Consider the following 24,763-nt stretch of genomic DNA (forward strand, 5'->3'; position numbering starts at 1 on the left):
CTTGTGTCTGCCTAGCATCGCTCCCTGGATCTCGACGGCTGAGTGGAGAGGATCCGAAGTCGCTGGGTCCATTCTTGGTCGGATTCTTCTGTTACGGTGCGTGAATGAGGACCCAAAAGCGAATTAACGTAAACAGAGCTTCTTTAATAACAAAACAAAACGTAGGCTCAGATGGACCGGCAGGTTCCGACAGGACAGGACAAGGTTGCAGCAAACATGACGATAGTCTGGTTCCGGCATGAACAACACAAACAAGAATCCGACAAGGACAGGAGCAGGAACAGAGAGAGATATAGAGACCTAATCAGAGGGAAAAAGGGAACAGGTGGGAAAAGGGGTGACGAGGTAGTTAGGAGGAGACAAGGCACAGCTGGGGAAAAGAGGGGGAGAAAAGGTAACCTAACAACGACCAGCAGAGGGAGACAGGGTGAAGGGAAAGGACAGAAACAAGACACAACATGACAGTACATGACAAAAGCACCTTATACCACCCACCACTGCGACTTGTATGCTCTAGTCGGCTGGCCCTCGCTACATATTCGTCGCCAGACCCACTGGCTCCAGGTCATCTACAAGTCCATGCTAGGTAAAGCTCCGCCTTATCTCAGTTCACTGGTTACGATGGCAACACCCATCCGTAGCACGCGCTCCAGCAGGTGTATCTCACTGATCATCCCTAAAGCCAACACCTCATTTGGCCGCCTTTCGTTCCAGTTCTCTGCTGCCTGTGACTGGAACGAATTGCAAAAATCGCTGAAGTTGGAGACTTTTATCTCCCTCACCAACTTCAAACATCTGCTATCTGAGCAGCTAACCGATCGCTGCAGCTGTACATAGTCTATTGGTAAATAGCCCACCCATTTTCACCTACCTCATCCCCATACTGTTTTTATTTATTTATTTTTATTTTTCTGCTCTTTTGCACACCAATATCTCTACCTGTACATAACCATCTGATCATTTATCACTCCAGTGTTAATCTGCATAATTGTAATTATTTGCCTACCTTCTCATGCCTTTTGCACACAATGTATATATAGACTCCCCTTTTTTCTACTGTGTTATTGACTTGTTAATTGTTTACTCCATGTGTAACTCTGTGTTGTCTGTTCACACTGCTATGCCTTATCTTGGCCAGGTCGCAGTTGCAAATGAGAACTTGTTCTCAACTAGCCTACCTGGTTAAATAAAGGTGAAATAAGGGTTATATCGTTTCAGAGTTGGAATGTTTTAGTTCAAGTTCAGGTTTATCCCCCCCCCCCACAGAGTTATCAGTATGAGATCCATGGGGCATGGTTTATCCCCCCCCCCCCCCCCCCGCCACAGAGTCATCAGTATGAGATCCATGGGACATGGTTTATCCCCCCCACAGAGTCATCAGTATAAGATCCACGGGGCATGGTTTATTCCCCCCCACAGAGCCAACACACCTCTCTCTCTCTCTCGCCCTCTCTTTGCTCTGCGAAGACTTTCAGAGCACTGATATCCCATTCAGTGTGATCAGACCATTCCTTATTTAAAAACAGTCATTGGTCCATTCATAAGATTCAGGCAGAGAGCTCGAATTGAAATTCTGTGGTCGCTGTTTACCCAGTGGCATCCTGCCGCATTGAAAGATGACGAGCGAGGATACGAAACAGTCACTCACCGTACAGACTAAGGTGGCCCTATACCAAACAGGTCAATCACCGTATAGACTAAGGTGACCCTATACCAAACAGTCACTCACCGTACCGACTAAGGTGGCCCTATACCAAACAGTCACTCACCGTACCGACTAAGGTGGACCTATACCAAACAGTCACTCACCGTACAGACTAAGGTGGATCTATACCAAACAGGTCACTCACCGTACCGACTAAGGTGGACCTATACCAAACAGTCACTCACCGTACAGACTAAGGTGGATCTATACCAAACAGGTCACTCACCGTACAGACTAAGGTGGCCCTATACCAAACAGTCACTCACCGTACAGACTAAGGTGGCCCTATACCAAACAGTCACTCACCGTACAGACTAAGGTGGATCTATACCAAACAGGTCACTCACCGTACAGACTAAGGTGGCCCAATACCAAACAGTCACTCACCGTAAAGACTAAGGTGGACCTATACCAAACAGTCACTCATTGTACAGACTAAGTTGGATCTATACCAAACAGTCACTCACCGCACAGACTAAGGTGGACCTATACCAAACCACTGTCATGCTACTGTTCTCTCTCTCTCTCTCTGCTCTGTGATGACATTCACAGTGACTTAAGACCTCCAACACCATCCAGTAACATCGTTCGAGCGTCTTCAGGTCTTAGTGAGGAGATACATAAATCAAATGTCGGTCCCATTCATGAGGTTCAGGACCAGTCGCGGCCTTGATTCAAATTCCTACTGTTTATCTCTGCGTCCCAAATAACACACTATTCCCTATATAGTGCACTACTGTTGACCAGTGCATGGCCACTATATAGGAAAATGTGACGCTGTGAGTCGAGAAGCAGGTGAAAACGTTGAATAGAACAACAAACGAGACAGAGTTAAAGGGGAGGTATAGGTATTAACACAGGGACAATACTGACTGAGGAATGAACGTAAGAGAGGGACAGATAAAGGGGAGGTAATTTGGTCCAGGTGTGAATCATGATGATCTACAGGTGTGAATCATGATGATCTACAGGTGTGAATCATGATGATCTACAGGTGTGAATCATGATGATCTACAGGTGTGAATCATGATGATCTACAGGTGTGAATCATGATGATCCACAGGTGTGCGTAATGATGATCTACAGGTGTGCGTAATGATGATCTACAGGTGTGCGTAATGATGATCTACAGGTGTGAATCATGATGATCTACAGGTGTGAATCATGATGATCTACAGGTGTGAATCATGATGATCTACAGGTGTGATTAATAATGATCTACAGGTGTGAATCATGATGATCTACAGGTATGAATCATAATGATCTACAGGTGTGAATCATGATGATCCACAGGTGTGAATCATGATGATCTACAGGTGTGCGTAATGATGAGTACCATGTGTGCGTAATGATGAGTGCCAGGTGTGCGTAATGATGAGTGCCAGGTGTGCGTAATGATGAGTGCCAGGTGTACGTAATGATGAGTGCCAGGTGTGCGTAATGATGAGTGCCAGGTATACGTAATGATGAGTGCCAGGTGTGAATCATGATGATCTACAGGTGTGAATCATGATGATCTACAGGTGTGAATCATGATGATCTACAGGTGTGAATCATGATGATCTACAGGTGTGAATCTTGATGATCTATAGGTGTGCGTAATGATGATCTACAGGTGTGCGTAATGATGATCTACAGGTGTGCGTAATGATGATCTACAGGTGTGAATCATGATGATCTACAGGTGTGAATCATGATGATCTACAGGTGTGAATCATGATGATCTACAGGTGTGATTAATAATGATCTACAGGTGTGAATCATGATGATCTACAGGTATGAATCATAATGATCTACAGGTGTGAATCATGATGATCCACAGGTGTGAATCATGATGATCTACAGGTGTGCGTAATGATGAGTACCATGTGTGCGTAATGATGAGTGCCAGGTGTGCGTAATGATGAGTGCCAGGTGTGCGTAATGATGAGTGCCAGGTGTACGTAATGATGAGTGCCAGGTGTGCGTAATGATGAGTGCCAGGTATACGTAATGATGAGTGCCAGGTGTGAATCATGATGATCTACAGGGGTGCGTAATGATGAGTGCCAGGTATACGTAATGATGAGTGCCAGGTGTGAATCATGATGATCTACAGGTGTTCGTAATGATGATCTACAGGTGTGCGTAATGATGATCTACAGGTGTGAATCATGATGATCTACAGGTGTGCGTAATGATGATCTACAGGTGTGCGTAATGATGATCTACAGGTGTGCGTAATGATGATCTACAGGTGTGCGTAATGATGATCTACAGGTGTGAATCATGATGATCTACAGGTGTGCGTAATGATGATCTACATGTGTGCGTAATGATGATCTACAGGTGTGCGTAATGATGATCTACAGGTGTGAATATTGATGATCTACAGGTGTGCGTAATGATGATCTACAGGTGTGCGTAATGATGATCTACAGGTGTGCGTAATGATGATCTACAGGTGTGCGTAATGATGATCTACAGGTGTGCGTAATGATGATCTACAGGTCTGCGTAATGATGATCTACAGGTCTGCGTAATGATGATCTACAGGTGTGCGTAATGAAGAATCCAAGGACCAGTGGTTAGTAATCAGGCGACGTCAAACGCCGGAGGGGAGGAGCAGGAGGTGTCGACGTGGCAGGAATAGGGGGCCATTTGTGACACAAGCCAGGGGTAAAAGGAGAAGGAAGGAGGCTCAGAGCGGAGGAGGAGGAGGAAGTGCCAGGATGTTTGCTGAACTCGTCAATGCGTGACCGGGGCGGGATGTGTGGGGCATTAGGTAAACATTATAAGGCTATCTCAACCCCCCCCTTCCCCTTTACTCCACATCTCCCCAGAGCACAGAGAGCTCTTTATCCCCCCTCTGCCTCTCAAGGAGGGGAACACAGCTCGGCTACAGTCAAGAGAAGAAGAAGACATTGCAGTCTGATTCACTCCCAGGCCGTGTCTCTACATCAGGGAAGAAGAAGACATGATTCACTCCCAGGCCGTGTCTCTACATCAGGGAAGAAGAAGACATGATTCACTCCCAGGCCGTGTCTCTACATCAGGGAAGAAGAAGACATGATTCACTCCCAGGCCGTGTGTCTACATCAGGGAAGAAGAAGACATGATTCACTCCCAGGCCGTGTCTCTACATCAGGGAAGAAGAAGACATGATTCACTCCCAGGCCGTGTCTCTACATCAGGGAAGAAGAAGACATGATTCACTCCCAGGCCGTGTCTCTACATCAGGGAAGAAGAAGACATGATTCACTCCCAGGCCGTGTCTCTACATCAGGGAAGAAGAAGACATGATTCACTCCCAGGCCGTGTCTCTACATCAGGGAAGAAGACATGATTCACTCCCAGGCCGTGTCTCTACATCAGGGAAGAAGAAGACATGATTCACTCCCAGGCCGTGTCTCTACATCAGGGAAGAAGAAGACATGATTCACTCCCAGGCCGTGTCTCTACATCAGGGAAGAAGAAGACATGATTCACTCCCAGGCCGTGTCTCTACATCAGGGAAGAAGAAGACATGATTCACTCCCAGGCCGTGTCTCTACATCAGGGAAGAAGAAGACATGATTCACTCCCAGGCCGTGTCTCTACATCAGGGAAGAAGAAGACATGATTCACTCCCAGGCCGTGTCTCTACATCAGGGAAGAAGAAGACATGATTCACTCCCAGGCCGTGTCTCTACATCAGGGAAGAAGAAGACATGATTCACTCCCAGGCCGTGTCTCTATATCAGGGAAGAAGAAACCATTGCAGTTTGATTCACTCCCAGGTCGCGTCTCTACATCAGGGAGCTTCAACTCTTTTTTGACCAGGGACCCCCTTCCAGGAAAATTGGCGACCCGGGGGCCCCTATCATACCTTAACAAAGTTATTATTATTTTATTTTATATTTTATCTGTCTGGCCTGTGTGGCTACCCTGCCTGGTTTAATCGGTATGGCCGGTGTGGCTGACTGCCTGGTTTATCTGTCTGGCCGGTGTGGCTGACTGCCTGGTTTATCTGTCTAGCCTACCTCAGTCAGGCAGGCTGAGGTAGGCTGATAGAAACCCTGTAGCCTAATTCTGAATCAACTCCTGTACTTGTTCACTACCTCTCAAGGAGGTAGTGCACTCATTCCTTATCCTCCAAGTGTACACTTGTTCACTACCTCTCAAGGATGTAAAAAAGCATTGTCTTGGCATTAATATTAAGTATAGTATATTATCAATTCCTATTTCAACCCAATGCTTTTAAAAACACTTGATGGGGGAGGGAACTAGTGCACACATGGGGAGAGGGGAGAGTCAGGATCTGGCCTCTGCAGCGGGTCAGCACAGGCTGCCTGACCTTTCAGCAAATGGCCAGTAGGAAATATCCCAGATTGTGCCTTTAACAGTGCTTAAAAACACAGCACGACCAGGTCTCTCTCACACACACGAGATCAGGTCTGTTTACCCCAGACCACAGAGAAATAAATGATCTCCTGCAGGAATTCCGATGAGCTTTAGATGTTTACAACTCTTTGATGTAGAGAGTTTGTGGTCTGCTAATGCTCGTCATCCACTACACAACAGACATCTTTATATCATCAACGCATCTTCAACAGCATCTTCATTACGGAGGGGGGGGGGGGGGGGGGGGGCTCACTACAATGGCTTTTAACTTCCAAGAATCAGAATTTAGTAAAAACATACGTATCTCTGGGTGGTCGAAGGTTTGAAAAACTTAACAGTTAAGAAACCAACAGGATGCCTGGTTAAATCTTTCACTGTGTTTTAATGGTGCCATATCGCTGGCTGGATGCCTGGTTAAATATTTCACTGTCTTAATGGTGCCATATCGCTGGCTGCCTGGTTAAATCTGTCACTGTGTCTTAATGGTACCATATCGCGGGCTGCAAACCAACAGGATGCCTGGTTAAATCTGTCACTGTGTTTTAATGGTACCATATCGCTGGCTGCAAACCAACAGGATGCCTGGTTAAATCTTTCACTGTGTTTTAATGGTACCATATCGCTGGCTGCAAACCAACAGGATGCCTGGTTAAATCTGTCACTGTGTTTTAATGGTACCATATCGCTGGCTGCAAACCAACAGGATGCCTGGTTAAATCTTTCACTGTGTTTTAATGGTACCATATCGCTGGCTGCAAACCAACAGGATGCCTGGTTAAATCTGTCACTGTGTTTTAATGGTACCATATCGCTGGCTGCAAACCAACAGGGTGCCTGGTTAAATCTGTCACTGTGTCTTAATGGTACCATATCGCTGGCTGCAAACCAACAGGATGCCTGGTTAAATCTGTCACTGTGTTTTAATGGTACCATATCGCTGGCTGGATGCCTGGTTAAATCTGTCACTGTGTTTTAATGGTACCATATCGCTGGCTGGATGCCTGGTTAAATCTGTCACTGTGTCTTAATGGTACCATATCGCTGGCTGCAAACCAACAGGATGCCTGGTTAAATCTGTCACTGTGTCTTAATGGTACCATATCGCTGGCTGCAAACCAACAGGATGCCTGGTTAAATCTTTCACTGTGTCTTAACGGTACCATACCGGTCACGCCCTGACCTTAGAGAGCCTTATTATTCTCTATGTTTGGTTAGGTCAGGGTGTGACTCGGGTGGGAAATTCTGTGTTTTCCATTTCTTTTGTTGGCCGGTTATTGGTTCCAAATCAGGGACAGCTGTCTATCGTTGTCTCTGATTGGGAATGATACTTAGGCAGCCTGTTTTCCACCTGAGTTTGTGGGATCTTGTTTTCTGTTTAGTTTCTGTAGCCTGACAGAACTGTGTGCTTTCGTTTTTTGTTTGAGTGTTTTTTTTTTTAAATATTAAAATCATGAACACTTTCCACGCCGCTCCTTGGTCTACTCATTATACCACCAACGAGAGCCGTTACAATACCACTCGCTGCAATCGTTTGTTTTCGGGGAACGCAAACAGTTTATGACTCTCACAATACAGCCGATCCTCATTAGGCAATAAGAAGAAAACTTTCCTAATGGAAGACTGGACTCTTTCTGCTGTCTCCTTGTTTTACTGAAAACTTGACAGTATATATATCAGGAAAAAAAAAACTCTATTGCCATTAAGAAACGTTGACAGGAATTAGCCTCGATGTTGTGCACAGGAAGTTGAGAATCATCCGCATCGACAATCACTACAGTGTGTCTGGATAGGGATACAAACACCGTAGTAGTCTGTGGAAAATACTACCCAGCTGATCCTAAACCAGTCAGGTGGAATATTCCCATTGGCTATGAAAAGCCAACTGACATTTACTCCTGAGGTGCTGACTTGCTGCACCCTCGACAACTACAGTGATTATTATTATTTGACCATGCTGGTCATTTATGAACATTTGAACATCTTGGCCATGTTCTGTTATAATCTCCACCCGGCACAGCCAGAAGAGGACTGGCCACCCCTCATAGCATGGTTCCTCTCTAGGTTTCTTCCTAGGTTTTGGCCTTTCTAGGGAGTTTTTCCTAGCCACCATGCTTCTACCCCTGCATTGCTTGCTGTTTGGGGTTTGAGGCTTTTTTTTTAGGCTCTTTGAGATATCAGCTGATGTACGAAGGGCTTTATAAATACATTTGATTTGAATAGGCTTCCATTTGGGAGGCACACAGAGATATATTAGAAGACATGAGGATGTTTCCTGTCTAGCTATGTGACATTTATAGTGTTTATAAAATACTATTCCGTCCACTCTCAGGGCAGAGAGAGAGAGAGAGACAGACGAGAGAGAGAGACAGAGAGAGAGACAGAGACATTGTCCCTTTTGTACTTATTTGCACATTTGAAATTAATGTATTATTTTGGTACTTCTGTGAGTGTGTTTACTGTTAATCTTTGTTTATTTCACTTTTGTTTATTATCTACATACAGTATATGTTTCCCATGCCAATAAATCTCTTAAATTGAATTGAGAGAGAGAGAGAGAGAGGTAAAGAGAGAGAGAGGTAAAGAGAGAGAGAGAGGTAAAGAGAGAGAGGTAAAGAGAGAGAGAGAGGGGGGGTAGGTAGAGGGAAAGAGAAAGAGAGAACGTGGGCGAGAGACAGCGTCTCACTTTCAGTTACTATAAACAGATTCCTTAAAACAACCCAGGAATACTCCTTGAAGAGATGTCCCTGCAGTTGACCCCTGTTAAAACACTCCATGGTGCCCTCCATACCCCAGCAGCAGAGCTCATGGGTCCCCTGTCTGAGTGCCCTCTCTGGGGGGCCATCACCGGTCCGGTGGGGGTACTATGGAGGGAGATGGATGGTCTGGTAAATGGACCGGGGCTGCGTACTGTTTATACCCAGACATAAACAGACCTGACAACACATAACATTGGTGATTTTAGGCAAGGGAGAGAGCAGGCCCGTCTGTCTGTCTCTGTCTGTGAAGTGAATGGGTATCCTCCAGTTGCTTGAGAGTCTTACCTTGCTCACTAACCCCCTCCCCAACCCTTCCTCACACCTGCCCATATCCTCCTCACCCCCCAGCATCAGAGCCTCTCTGAGGTCATATCCTCCTCCATCCTCACCCCCAACCTTCTCCCCCAGCCTCAGAGCCTCTCTGAGGTGTTTCAACAGCTATAGTGTCGTGACTGTGGGAGGAGTAGGGCTGTCCCCGACCCAAAAAATAATAATATTGGTCGACCAAAAGTCGCCTGTTCTTTGGACCAATGGATTGGTCAAAATGTTTTTACGTGTATTGTTCCATACCTATGCATGTGAGCTTGTCTGATGCTTTAAGTGTACGGTTTGATGAAATATGACAAATGCCTCAAGAGGGTGCCAGAAATCTAGATAAACAAAAAAAACAACCTGACCCAACTATTCACCTCCTGCTCCTGCTGGCTCTCAGATTCTGCCGTTGCTGTAACATCAGCAACCTTTCTCATGTTGAATATATCTTACCACCTCTCCTCGTCTACGTGCCAGTTATGGTTTTATATTCACATTTCCGTGAAACAGTTTAATTGATAATAATCTCAAAATTATTTAGATCCAGCAGCATACCATCCTGCATACCACTGCTGGATTGCTTCTGAAGCTAAGCAGGGTTGGTCCTGGTCAGTCCCTGGATGGGAGACCAGATGCTGCTGGAAGTGGTGTTGGAGGGCCATTAGGAGGCACTCTCAGGGTGCTGTCTTTCAAATGGGATGTTAAATGGGTGTCCTGACTCTGAGGTCATTAAAGATCCCAGGGTAACTTATCGTAAGAGTAGGGGTGTTAATCCTGGTGTCGTGGCTAAATTCCCCAATCTGGCCCTCAAACCATCACGGTCACCTAATAATCCCCAGTTAACAATTGGCTCATTCATCCTCCTCCTCTCACCAACCTATTCCCCAGGTCGATGCAGCAAATGAGAATGTGTTCTCAGTCAACTTACCTGGTAAAATAATGAAAAAAAAAAAAATATATATATATATATTAGTCATGTAGTTAATCAAAATTATAAAACCTAAAAAGTAACTTCTATGTCAAAATAGTCTACACAAAGCCAACAAATAAAAACATTGCAGTACGCAGCTTGAAAATATCCTATAAAATCACATTGTTGCAGACAGGCCACGTGTAGCCAAACTTGAAACCTTGTATTAACTTGGGTCAGGCCAGAAGCTTGCACTTGCGAACTTGCAACATTGTGTAAAATATTCTCGGCCCTCAGAGAGAGAGTTTCCCCACCAGTGAGCTCGGGACAGACACAGCTGTAGACTAGTTGCACAAGGGATAAGAAGCAGTGCTTGACTTGGGCAGGAGCTCACCGGAGCTGAGTACTGACACCTCACACGTTCTACTGCTTGAGCTCCAGTTCTTCTTATAGAGTATTAGATCAGAAGTATTGAGGCGTTCCACCACCCAGAATGAGTACTGGAACCTATTTCAGTCCAAGTCAAGCCCTGATAAGAAGTAAATCAGATAGGACTATCAGATTATTTTTAGGAACTATTGTAATTCTCAATGGATGATTTGCTTGCTCTTTGGAGGTGAAGAAAACATTATTTTGAGAAGCTCCACAGGTCATTAGTGGTGGTGTGTTAAGCCAATCAGAAACACTTATCAGATCCACCAAAGGGCACATTTATATGCCTACATTTTCGCACAGGCCAGGTAGCCCATAGGTCTACTTCTATGTGTAAATCAGGCCAGGTAGCCCAGAGGTCTACTTCTATGTGTAAATCAGGCCAGGTAGCCCATAGACCTACTTCTGTGTGTAAATCAGGCCAGGTAGCCCATAGACCTACTTCTATGTGTAAATCAGGCCAGGTAGCCCATAGGTCTACTTCTATGCATAAATCAGGCCAGGTAGCCCATATGTCTACTTCTATGCGTAAATCAGGCCAGGTAGCCCATATGCCTACTTCTATGTGTAAATCAGGCCAGGTAGCCCATATGCCTACTTCTGTGTGTAAATCAGGCCAGGTTGCCTATAGGTTTACTTCTATGTGTAAATCAGGCCAGGTAGCCTATATGCCTACTTCTGTGTGTAAATCAGGCCAGGTAGCCTATAGGTCTACTTCTATGTGTAAATCAGGCCAGGTAGCCTATAGGTCTACTTCTATGTGTAAATCAGGCCAGGTAGCCTATATGCCTACTTCTGTGTGTAAATCAGGCCAGGTAGCCTATAGGTCTACTTCTATGCGTAAATCAGGCCAGGTAGCCTATAGGTTTACTTCTATGTGTAAATCAGGCCAGGTAGCCTATATGCCTACTTCTGTGTGTAACTCAGGCCAGATAGCCTATAGGTCTACTTCTATGTGTAAATCAGGCCAGGTAGCCTATAGGTCTACTTCTATGTGTAAATCAGGCCAGGTAGCCTATAGGTCTACTTCTATGTGTAAATCAGGCCAGGTAGCCTATAGGTCTACTTCTATGTGTAAATCAGGCCAGGTAGCCCATAGGTCTACTTCTATGCGTAAATCAGGCCAGGTAGCCCATAGGCCTACTTCTATGTGTAAATCAGGCCAGGTAGCCTATAGGCCTACTTCTATGTGTAAATCAGGCCAGGTAGCCTATAGGCATACTTCTATGTGTAAATCAGGCCAGGTAGCCTATAGGCCTACTTCTATGTGTAAATCAGGCCAGGTAGCCCATAGACCTACTTCTATGTGTAAATCAGGCCAGGTAGCCTATAGGCCTACTTCTATGTGTAAATCAGGCCAGGTAGCCTATATGCCTACTTCTGTGTGTAAATCAGGCCAGGTAGCCTATAGGTCTACTTCTATGTGTAAATCAGGCCAGGTAGCCTATAGGTCTACTTCTATGTGTAAATCAGGCCAGGTAGCCCATAGACCTACTTCTATGTGTAAATCAGGCCAGGTAGCCTATAGGCCTACTTCTATGTGTAAATCAGGCCAGGTAGCCTATATGCCTACTTCTGTGTGTAAATCAGGCCAGGTAGCCTATATGCCTACTTCTGTGTGTAAATCAGGCCAGGTAGCCTATAGGCCTACTTCTATGTGTAAATCAGGCCAGGTAGCCTATAGGCCAACTTCTATGTGTAAATCAGGCCAGGTAGCCTATAGGTCTACTTCTATGCGTAAATCAGGCCAGGTAGCCCATAGGCCTACTTCTATGTGTAAATCAGGCCAGGTAGCCTATAGGTCTACTTCTATGTGTAAATCAGGCCAGGTAGCCCATAGGTCTACTTCTATGCGTAAATCAGGCCAGGTAGCCTATAGGCCTACTTCTATGTGTAAATCAGGCCAGGTAGCCTATAGGCCTACTTCTATGTGTAAATCAGGCCAGGTAGCCTATATGCCTACTTCTGTGTGTAAATCAGGCCAGGTAGCCTATAGACCTACTTCTATGTGTAAATCAGGCCAGGTAGCCCATAGGTCTACTTCTATGCGTAAATCAGGCCAGGTAGCCCATAGGTCTACTTCTATGTGTAAATCAGGCCAGGTAGCCTATAGGTCTACTTCTATGCGTAAATCAGGCCAGGTAGCCCATAGGTCTACTTCTATGCGTAAATCAGGCCAGGTAGCCCATAGGTCTACTTCTATGTGTAAATCAGGCCAGGTAGCCTATAGGTCTACTTCTATGTGTAAATCAGGCCAGGTAGCCCATAGGTCTACTTCTATGCGTAAATCAGGCCAGGTAGCCCATAGGCCTACTTCTATGTGTAAATCAGGCCAGGTAGCCTATATGCCTACTTCTATGCGTAAATCAGGCCAGGTAGCCTATAGGCCTACGTCTATGTGTAAATCAGGCCAGGTAGCCTATAGGCCTACTTCTATGTGTAAATCAGGCCAGGTAGCCTATAGGCCTACGTCTATGTGTAAATCAGGCCAGGTAGCCTATAGGCCTACGTCTATGTGTAAATCAGGCCAGGTAGCCCATAGGCCTACGTCTATGTGTAAATCAGGCCAGGTAGCCCATAGGCCTACGTCTATGTGTAAATCAGGCCAGGTAGCCCATATGCCTACTTCTATGTGTAAATCAGGCCAGGTAGCCCATAGGCCTACTTCTATGTGTAAATCAGGCCAGGTAGCCTATAGGCCTACTTCTATGTGTAAATCAGGCCAGGTAGCCCATAGACCTACTTCTATGTGTAAATCAGGCCAGGTAGCCTATAGGCCTACTTCTATGTGTAAATCAGGCCAGGTAGCCCATAGGTCTACTTCTATGCGTAAATCAGGCCAGGTTGCCTATATGCCTACTTCTGTGTGTAAATCAGGCCAGGTAGCCCATAGGTCTACTTCTATGCGTAAATCAGGCCAGGTAGCCTATAGGTCTACTTCTATGTGTAATTCAGGCCAGGTAGCCCATAGGTCTACTTCTATGTGTAAATCAGGCCAGGTAGCCTATAGGTCTACTTCTATGCGTAAATCAGGTGAGGTAGCCCATAGGTCTACGTGTAAATCAGGCCAGGTAGCCTATAGGCCTACTTCTATGTGTAAATCAGGCCAGGTAGCCTATAGGTCTACTTCTATGTGTAAATCAGGCCAGGTCCTTCCTCGACATTGACAGGAGCCCTCCAAAACAAAAGACAATGACAAAAAAATGTTTGTTTTTGTAAACTATTTCAAAAAGTATGAAATAAAAAGTTGCTTCTCACAAGTGTAGCATAGGTTGTGTGCTCTGCAAACAATCTGTCAAATCAGACAATGATAAAAACGGGAAGACTGGAATAATATTATAGAAATGCATTAACACAAGATTAGAAATGATATAAATGAATGGTAAATATACTACTGGTGATGTAAATGGGGGAATTGATATACACTAACAAATCAAAAACGCAAACAATTCACACCATAAAAGTTATGGAACAATGAACGTGTACAAATTGGCAGTAGAGAGCAGTGCATTCTGGAGAGAGGAGTGTATTGTGCATCTGGGCTGTGTGGTTAACCCGACGTCTGCACTGGTGGTACAACATTTACGTTGATACGGCCTCAGCAGAAGTCGGGGAAGTCATACTTCTGGAGCTTCGCAGAGCAGAGCTGTTGTCAACAAAGTGAGTTTGTGTTGAAAATACATATTTCCCCTCAGATTACACAGACCCACAAATAATTTGAAAACAAATCTACATTTTGATAGACTCCCATATCTACTGGGTGAAATACCACAGTGTGCCATCACAGCAGCAATATTTATGACCTGTTGCCACACGAAAAGGGCAACCAGTGAAGAACAAAAACCCCATTGTAAATACAACCCATATGTGTTGTTTCGTACTTTAACTATTTGCACGCCGCCTCAACACATGGAACTTGTGAGAGTAATGTTTACTGTTCACTTTTTACTGTTTATTTCACTTTTGTTTATTATTTTCACTTGCTTTGGCAATGTTAAACATGTTACCCATGCCAATAAAGACAGAGAGAGAGAGAGAGAGAGAGAGAGAGAGAGAGAGAGAGAGAGAGAGAGAGAGAGAGAGAGAGAGAGAGAGAGAGAGAGAGAGACAGAGAGACAGAGACAGAGAGACAGAGAGACAGAGAGAGAGACAGAGAGAGAGACAGAGAGAGAGACAGAGAGAGACAGAGAGAGACAGAGAGAGAGACAGAGAGAGAGAGAGAGAACAGCTATACCACAGACTAGAAGGGAGGTAACCTCCTGTAGCTATACCACAGACTAGAAGGGAGGTAACCTCCTGTAGCTATAACACAGACTAGAAGGGAGGTAACCTCCTGTAGCTATACCACAGACTAGAAGGGAGGTAACCTCCTGTAGTTATACCACAGACTAGAAGGGAGGTAACCTCCTGTAGCTATACCACAGACTAGAAGGGAGGTAACCTGCTGTAGTTATACCACAGACTAGAAGGGAGGTAACCTCCTGTAGTTATACCACAGACTAGAAGGGAGGTAACCTCCTGTAGCTATACCACAGACTAGAAGGGAGGTAACCTCCTGTAGTTATACCACAGACTAGAAGGGAGGTAACCTCCTGTAGTTATACCACAGACTAGAAGGGAGGTAACCTGCTGTAGCTATACCACAGACTAGAAGGGAGGTAACCTCCTGTAGCTATACCACAGACTAGAAGGGAGGTAACCTCCTGTAGTTATACCACAGACTAGAAGGGAGGTAACCTCCTGTAGCTATACCACAGACTAGAAGGGAGGTAACCTCCTGTAGTTATACCACAGACTAGAAGGGAGGTAACCTCCTGTAGTTATACCACAGACTAGAAGGGAGGTAACCTGCTGTAGCTATAACACAGACTAGAAGGGAGGTAACCTCCTGTAGTTATACCACAGACTATAAGGGAGGAAACCTCCTGTAGTTATACCACAGACTAGAAGGGAGGTAACCTCCTGTAGCTATACCACAGACTAGAAGGGAGGTAACCTCCTGTAGCTATACCACAGACTAGAAGGGAGGTAACCTCCTGTAGCTATACCACAGACTAGAAGGGAGGTAACCTCCTGTAGTTATACCACAGTAGTTTACGGTGCACCACCACTCTGTCAATCAGCTACGTCCCAAATGGAACTCTATTTCCTATGTAGTGCACTACTTTTGTCCAGAGCCCTATTGGTCTCTTTTTGTTATGTAGTGCACTACTTTTAACCAGGGCACTCTATCAAAAGTAGTGCACGATATAGGGAATAGGGTGCCATTTGGAATTAAACTCAGTGTGTAGAAAATAACTCTGTTGACCCAGACAGACAGACATATTGGGATCCAGATGTTATTGCGTAACAGAAGGGCAACTTGTGGAGGACTTGGTCTGGTCTGATCTGGTCTGAGGTGTGATGTTTCAACCCACTGTGGCCCAGTTGGAGCACGAGACGGGATGGGTCCGAGTTGGACGGAGGTGTTAATTAGAGACTTGGGCTTCAGAAGATGAAAAGCCTTAGAAAGGCCAAGGAACGGCATCTGTTTTAGTTGTATAAAAATAAAACTGCCCTCGTCAGATGTGGCAGAGTTGGACGGCAGTGTTGGAGACTTTAATAACTTTTCTTCAATGCTGAATAATATCAGTTGTAAAGAAGCATCCAGGAACACCATAATGAGCAGCGTCCAGGCCCAGAGCAGGCCCAGAGCAAGCCCAGAGCAGGCCCAGAGCAGGCCCAGAGCAGGCCCAGAGCAGCGTCCAGGCCACGAGCAGGTCCAGAGCAGCGTCCAGGCCACGAGCAGGCCCAGAGCAGTGTCCAGAGCAGGCCCAGAGCAGGCCCAGAGCAGGCCCAGAGCAGCGTCCAGGCCACGAGCAGGTCCAGAGCAGCGTCCATGCCACGAGCAGGTCCAGAGCAGCGTCCAGGCCACGAGCAGGCCCAGAGCAGGCCCAGAGCAGGCCCAGAGCAGGCCCAGAGCAGCGTCCAGGCCACGAGCAGGTCCAGAGCAGCGTCCAGGCCACGAGCAGGCCCAGAGCAGCGTCCAGGCCACGAGCAGGCCCAGAGCAGGCCCAGAGCAGCGTCCAGGCCACGAGCAGGCCCAGAGCAGCGTCCAGGCCACGAGCAGGCCCAGAGCAGCGTCCAGGCCACGAGCAGGCCCAGAGCAGGCCCAGAGCAGGCCCAGAGCAGCGTCCAGGCCACGAGCAGGCCCAGAGCAGCGTCCAGAGCAGCGTCCAGGCCACGAGCAGGCCCAGAGCAGGCCCAGAGCAGCGTCCAGGCCACGAGCAGGCCCAGAGCAGGCCCAGAGCAGGCCCAGAGCAGCGTCCAGGCCACGAGCAGGCCCAGAGCAGGCCCAGAGCAGCGTCCAGAGCAGCGTCCAGGCCACGAGCAGGCCCAGAGCAGCGTCCAGAGCAGCGTCCAGGCCACGAGCAGGCCCAGAGCAGGCCCAGAGCAGCGTCCAGAGCAGCGTCCAGGCCCAGAGCAGGCCACGAGCAGCGTCCAGGCCACAAGCAGCGTCCAGGCCACGAGCAGCGTCCAGGCCACGAGCAGCGTCCAGGCCACGAGCAGCGTCCAGGCCACGAGCAGGCCCAGAGCAGGCCCAGAGCAGCGTCCAGAGCAGCGTCCAGGCCCAGAGCAGCGTCCAGGCCACGAGCAGCGTCCAGGCCACGAGCAGCGTCCAGGCCACGAGCAGCGTCCAGGCCACGAGCAGCGTCAAGGCCACGAGCAGCGTCAAGGCCCAGAGCAGCGTCCAGGCCCAGAGCAGGCCCAGAGCAGCGTCCAGGCCACGAGCAGCGTCCAGGCCACGAGCAGCGTCCAGGCCCAGAGCAGCGTCCAGGCCCAGAGCAGCGTCCAGGCCCAGAGCAGCGTCCAGGCCACGAGCAGCGTCCAGGCCACGAGCAGCGTCCAGGCCACGAGCAGCTTCCAGGCCACGAGCAGCGTCCAGGCCACGAGCAGCGTCCAGGCCACGAGCAGCGTCCAGGCCCAGAGCAGCTTCCAGGCCCAGAGCAGCTTCCAGGCCCAGAGCAGGCCACGAGCAGCGTCCAGGCCCAGAGCAGCGTCCAGGCCACGAGCAGCGTCCAGGCCACGAGCAGCGTCCAGGCCCAGAGCAGCGTCCAGGCCACGAGCAGCGTCCAGGCCACGAGCAGCGTCCAGGCCACGAGCAGCGTCCAGGCCACGAGCAGCGTCCAGGCCCAGAGCAGCGTCCAGGCCACGAGCAGCGTCCAGGCCACGAGCAGCGTCCAGGCCCAGAGCAGCTTCCAGGCCACGAGCAGCGTCCAGGCCCAGAGCAGGCCACGAGCAGCGTCCAGGCCCAGAGCAGCGTCCAGGCCACGAGCAGCGTCCAGGCCACGAGCAGCGTCCAGGCCCAGAGCAGCGTCCAGGCCCAGAGCAGCGTCCAGGCCCAGAGCAGGTCCAGGATATCAGTAAGGAAGAGGAGATGTGATAGCTGAAGACTGGTACCCAGACTAACATTCCTCTCCTGTCATTTGCCAAAGACACTAGACATTCTCTCTTTAAATATGAACATTATATCATTAACGAGCTGGAGGAGATCAAAGGAATTGATCCTGATTCGATAACCCTCATAGCTATCCTCCAATCACAAAGGGTGATTGGCATTCTCTCAACCAGCTTCATACCACACCCCTTTGTGCCTTATTGCTTAGATCTATATGCGTGCCAGTGTGTGTATATGTGTAGAGTCTCTTGAAAACACAATCTATTCCTAGGGACTTCCTGCCACTTCCAAGAACCACAACCTCATCAAGAGACGTGTGTGTGTGTGTGTGTGTGTGCCTGTGTGTGTGTGCCTGTGTGTGTGTGCCTGTGTGTCTGTGCCTGTGTGTGTCTGTGTGTCTGTGACTGTGTGCGTGTGTGTGTGTGCCTGTGTGTGTGTGCCTGTGTGTGTGTGCCTGTGTGTGCGTGTGCGTGTGTGTAGGCTAAAGGAGATGTTCAGAAATGTTCCCATTTCCTCCTATGAGGCTGCGCTCCAAAGACTCTCCAGTTGAACACTGCTAATTACAGAGATGGAGTCAAGACCGGACCTACGTCCCAAAACGGCACCCTACTCCCTATGTAGTGCACTACTTTTGACCAGGGCCCATAGGGAATAGGGTTCCATTTTGGACCTAAACCAGAATTTTCCAGGCCCATCTCTGGCTAATTGGAGACTTCAGGAAGTCGTCCTGTTTCCAGACAGTCAAATAAAAGACTAAAGGGTCAGTATTGTGGTTGTGAGGCTTTGTTCCTGCCTCTGTATTTACAGTAAAACACGAGGGACAGCAAAGTTCCGGGTTACAGGCAGAGAGAAATGTACAAATGGTTCACTTCTATTGGGTCTTCTAAATAACCACCAATCAGCTCAGTGCAGACATATCAGATCTACCAATCAGGTCAGTGCAGACATATCAGATCTACCAATCAGCTCAGTGCAGACAGATCAGATCTACCAATCAGCTCAGTGCAGACATATCAGATCTACCAATCAGGTCAGTGCAGACATATCAGATCTACCAAACAGCTCAGTGCAGACATATCAGATCTACCAAACAGCTCAGTGCAGACAGATCAGATCTACCAAACAGCTCAGTGCAGACATATCAGATCTACCAAACAGCTCAGTGCAGACATATCAGATCTACCAAACAGCTCAGTGCAGACAGCTCAGACCTGCCACCAAAACAGGTCAGTGCAGACAGATATTTGATCTACCACAAAACAGGTTGTGTTCATTGCCAGTGGTTTCAGTTAAACTGATGACCACTGATCTAAGCCCTATTACAACAAAAACATGACGAGTCATTTAGTTCCAGGAAGTCATTTAGATCCAGGAAGTCATTTAGATCCAGGAAGTCATTGCCGTCATCTCCTCCAATCACTAAAACTTTGGAAACCCAACTTGATGCGTTATTGTAATTGTTGCTTAATAATATTTTTTTTCCCCCTGGAAGGGAGACGTCTCTGTTGTTCTAAGAACCATTCCCTGTTTCAAGTTGTTATGGTAACGAGTAGGTGAGAGTTTTTTTTTCCACTGTTTGGGGCTGGGATGACTGTGTCAGAGTCAGAGTGTGTGGGTGTCAGTGTCCTGTCCCATCCGGGGAGGAATCCACTGCCATGGGAATAACATCTGTGTGAGTCGATGTGAGTGTGTCACTGTTTGGGGCTGGGTGTGTGTGTGTGTGTCCTGTCCCATCCGGGGGGAATCCACTGCCAGGGAATGGGATCTGTGTGTGTGTGTGTGTGTGTGTGTGTGTATAAATGCAAGTGTTTGTTAGTGAAAGAGTGTTTGTGTGTCAGAGAGAAGAGAGACAGAGCGAGAGAGAGAGAGTCTGTTTTCAGGCCGTGGCTTCCTGCCACTCGCCCACATCAGAGTGTTGTGGGTGAGCGCTGTAGAGGTGTTGTGTCTACAAACATCTCAGATAAAACTCCAGGATCTGTTAATGGGTGTGTGTCACTGCCTCCCTTCCAAATGAAACCCTATTCCCTACAGTGCCTTGCGAAAGTATTCGGCCCCCTTGAACTTTGCGACCTTTTGCCACATTTCAGGCTTCAAACATAAAGATATAAAACTGTATTTTTTTGTGAAGAATCAACAACAAGTGGGACACAATCATGAAGTGGAACGACATTTATTGGATATTTCAAACTTTTATAACAAATCAAAAACTGAAAAATTGGGCGTGCAAAATTATTCAGCCCCCTTAAGTTAATACTTTGTAGCGCCACCTTTTGCTGCGATTACAGCTGTAAGTCGCTTGGGGTATGTCTCTATCAGTTTTGCACATCGAGAGACTGAAATTTTTTCCCATTCCTCCTTGCAAAACAGCTCGAGCTCAGTGAGGTTGGATGGAGAGCATTTGTGAACAGCAGTTTTCAGTTCTTTCCACAGATTCTCGATTGGATTCAGGTCTGGACTTTGACTTGGCCATTCTAACACCTGGATATGTTTATTTTTGAACCATTCCATTGTAGATTTTGCTTTATGTTTTGGATCATTGTCTTGTTGGAAGACAAATCTCCGTCCCAGTCTCAGGTCTTTTGCAGACTCCATCAGGTTTTCTTCCAGAATGGTCCTGTATTTGGCTCCATCCATCTTCCCATCAATTTTAACCATCTTCCCTGTCCCTGCTGAAGAAAAGCAGGCCCAAACCATGATGCTGCCACCAACATGTTTGACAGTGGGGATGGTGTGTTCAGCTGTGTTGCTTTTACGCCAAACATAATGTTTTGCATTGTTGCCAAAAAGTTCAATTTTGGTTTCATCTGACCAGAGCACCTTCTTCCACATGTTTGGTGTGTCTCCCAGGTGGCTTGTGGCAAACTTTAAACAACACTTTTTATGGATATCTTTAAGAAATGGCTTTCTTCTTGCCACTCTTCCATAAAGGCCAGATTTGTGCAATATACGACTGATTGTTGTCCTATGGACAGAGTCTCCCACCTCAGCTGTAGATCTCTGCAGTTCATCCAGAGTGATCATGGGCCTCTTGGCTGCATCTCTGATCAGTCTTCTCCTTGTATGAGCTGAAAGTTTAGAGGGACGGCCAGGTCTTGGTAGATTTGCAGTGGTCTGATACTCCTTCCATTTCAATATTATCGCTTGCACAGTGCTCCTTGGGATGTTTAAAGCTTGGGAAATCTTTTTGTATCCAAATCCGGCTTTAAACTTCTTCACAACAGTATCTCGGGCCTGCCTGGTGTGTTCCTTGTTCTTCATGATGCTCTCTGCGCTTTTAACGGACCTCTGAGACTATCACAGTGCAGGTGCATTTATACGGAGACTTGATTACACACAGGTGGATTGTATTTATCATCATTAGTCATTTAGGTCAACATTGGATCATTCAGAGATCCTCACTGAACTTCTGGAGAGAGTTTGCTGCACTGAAAGTAAAGGGGCTGAATAATTTTGCACGCCCAATTTTTCAGTTTTTGATTTGTTCAAAAAGTTTGAAATATCCAATAAATGTCGTTCCACTTCATGATTGTGTCCCACTTGTTGTTGATTCTTCACAAAAAAATACAGTTTTATATCTTTATGTTTGAAGCCTGAAATGTGGCAAAAGGTCGCAAAGTTCAAGGGGGCCGAATACTTTCGCAAGGCACTGTATGTAGCGTGCCAACGGAACCCTATTCTCTATGTAGCGGGCCAACGGAACCCTATTCCCTATGTAGCAGATCACTTTTACCCAGGGGCCATTTGGGATGTACACTTTCACTGCCTTCGCTGGTGATTCACTGGGGTCTCAGTAACCATTCTGCTGTTTACACCCTGAACCATCCTATAGCTGTTCTGTTCTGGTCTACTGAGCAACACAACAGGCCAGACCTGCAGCCACTCCATCCACCCAGCCACTCCATCCATCCACCCAGCCACTCCATCCAGCCACTCCATCCACCCAGCCACTCCATCCACCCAGCCACTCCATCCACCCACCCACCCAGCCACTCCATCCACCCAGCCACTCCACCCACTCCATCCACCCAGCCACTCCACCCACCCAGCCACTCCATCCACCCACCCACCCACCCAGCCACTCCATCCATCCAGCCACTGCATCCACCCACCCACCCAGCCACTCCATCCACCCAGCCACTCCAGCCAGCCACTCCATCCACCCACCCAGCCACTCCATCCACCCACCCAGCCACTCCATCCACCCACCCAGCCACTCCATCCATCCACCCAGCCACTCCATCCACCCAGCCACCCCATCCACCCACCCAGCCACCCCATCCACTCCATCCACCCACCCACCCACCCACCCAGCCACCCCATCCACCCACCCAGCCACTCCATCCACCCACCCAGCCACTCCATCCACCCACCCAGCCACTCCATCCACCCACCCAGCCACTCCATCCAACCAGCCAGTCCATCCAACCAGTAATCCTCTAAAGTCTTACTGCCACAACTCTTTCCAGACAGTAGAACTCAATTTGACCTGGGTCTCCTATAGAGTGCACTAGTTTTAACCATATCCCTATGGTGCACTATATAGGGAATAGGGTGTATTGGGTAACCCTATATATATTTTTGTATATTTATTGGTGTGGTCTGGAGAAATGTAACCACTGTTAAATCCATGGACAGAGCTATAGATGCTGACCGACCCTCTAGGAGATCAACACGATACTGTGAAACTGACACTGAGGCACTTTGTCTGGATGAGTGACACCACATAGTCGGACGGTCAGATGTATTCACTCAAACACACCTAAACACATTGGAAAGTTCTACAACACCAAGTCAGACTGGACCAAGGCTGTGAGTTGGTTTTGAAGTTACTGTACAGTGTCAGAAGGGACAGATGGATCTTATTGACTTTAAGACACAACCCATGATGTCCCTCCATCCACGGTGACTAAGACACAACCCATGATGTCCCTCCATCCACGGTGACTAAGAGACAACCCATGATGTCCCTCCATCCACGGTGACTAAGACTCAACCCATGATGCCCCTCCATCCACGGTGACTAAGACACAACCCATGATGTCCCTCCATCCACGGTGACTAAGATACAACCCATGATGTCCCTCCATCCACGGTGACTAAGACACAACCCATGATGTCCCTCCATCCACGGTGACTAAGACTCAACCCATGATGCCCCTCCATCCACGGTGACTAAGACTCAACCCATGATGCCCCTCCATCCACGGTGACTAAGACTCAACCCACGATGTCCCTCCATCCACGGTGACTAAGACTCAACCCATGATGTCCCTCCATCCACGGTGACTAAGAGACAACCCATGATGTTCCTCTATCCACGGTGACTAAGAGACAACCCATGATGTCCCTCCATCCACGGTGACTAAGACAACCCATGATGTCCCTCCATCCACGGTGACTAAGACACAACCCATGATGTCCCTCCATCCACGGTGACTAAGACTCAACCCATGATGCCCCTCCATCCACGGTGACTAAGAGACAACCCACAATGTTCCTCCATCCACGGTGACTAAGACACAACCCATGATGTTCCTCTATCCACGGTGACTAAGAGACAACCCATGATGTCCCTCCATCCACGGTGACCGTAAGACAACCCATGATGTCCCTCCATCCACGGTGACTAAGAGACAACCCATGATGTCCCTCCATCCACGGTGACTAAGAGACAACCCATGATGTCCCTCCATCCACGGTGACCGTAAGACAACCCATGATGTCCCTCCATCCACGGTGACTAAGAGACAACCCATGATGTCCCTCCATCCACGGTGACTAAGACACAACCCATGATGTCCCTCCATCCACGGTGACTAAGAGACAACCCATGATGTCCCTCCATCCACGGTGACCGTAAGACAACCCATGATGTCTCTCCATCCACAGTGACCGTAAGACAACCCATGATGTCTCTCCATCCACGGTGACTAAGAGACAACACATGATGTCCCTCCATCCACGGTGACTAAGACAACCCATGATGTCCCTCCATCCACGGTGACTAAGAGACAACCCATGATGTTCCTCTATCCACGGTGACTAAGAGACAACCCATGATGTCCCTCCATCCACGGTGACTAAGACAACCCATGATGTCCCTCCATCCACGGTGACTAAGACACAACCCATGATGTCCCTCCATCCACGGTGACTAAGATACAACCCTTGATGTCCCTCCATCCACGGTGACTAAGACTCAACCCATGATGTCCCTCACTATCTCACCTCCCCTGGGAGTACATGCAGTCTCTGCTGGAGGACTCGAAGCCGTCTGGGTTCATGGAAACCAGGATGTGGACGCGGGTGCTGTTCAGGAGGCGGGTCACCAGCGGGTCGCTAAGGTAACCACGGGTCAGGTGATCGATCAGCTGGAGCAGGAGAACTCTGCCCACCACCTAAAAAAAAGAGATGCAATTGATACAGTTACAACCATAGAGATCCTATTGACTTAGTAGAGGGCCATGTCATAAACCCTCAAAGTTCCAGAACGGGAAGAAAATAAAAAGGCATGCGATATTGGAAATTCTATAATAGAATTATAGTCAACCTAAAATATTGTCATATAATTATAAATACATTTTATACGGGAAGAAAATAAAAAGGCATGCGATATCGGAAATTCTATAATAGAATTATAGTCAACCTAAAACATTGTCATATAATTCTAAATACATTTTATACGGGAAGGTAATAAAAAGGCATGCGATTGTCACGTTCTGACCTCTATTTCCTTTGTTTTTGTATTTATTTAGTATGGTCAGGGCGTGAGTTGGGTGGGCAGTCTATGTTTGTTTTTCTATGTTTTGGTCTAGTTCTATGTTCGGCCTGATATGGTTCTCAATCAG

At 47.6% G+C, this 24,763-nt stretch overlaps 1 protein-coding gene across 3 annotated transcripts in view; it reads right to left on the reverse strand.

Annotated features, from left to right (window-relative positions):
• The window catches only part of cpm (carboxypeptidase M), a 98,509-nt gene that overhangs the window by 26,363 nt on the left and 47,383 nt on the right, over positions 1-24,763 (reverse strand). For all 3 annotated transcript variants that reach the window (XM_090201361.1, XM_090201360.1, XM_090201362.1), the window contains exon 4: positions 24,144-24,313. In XM_090201361.1, coding sequence (XP_090057487.1) covers positions 24,144-24,313 — 170 coding nt within the window. The remainder of the gene's footprint in view (positions 1-24,143; positions 24,314-24,763) is intronic.

This window comes from Oncorhynchus mykiss, chromosome 15 (assembly GCF_057628025.1).
Source record: "Oncorhynchus mykiss isolate SJ-2025 chromosome 15, ASM5762802v1, whole genome shotgun sequence".
NCBI classification, from domain to species: domain Eukaryota; kingdom Metazoa; phylum Chordata; class Actinopteri; order Salmoniformes; family Salmonidae; genus Oncorhynchus; species Oncorhynchus mykiss.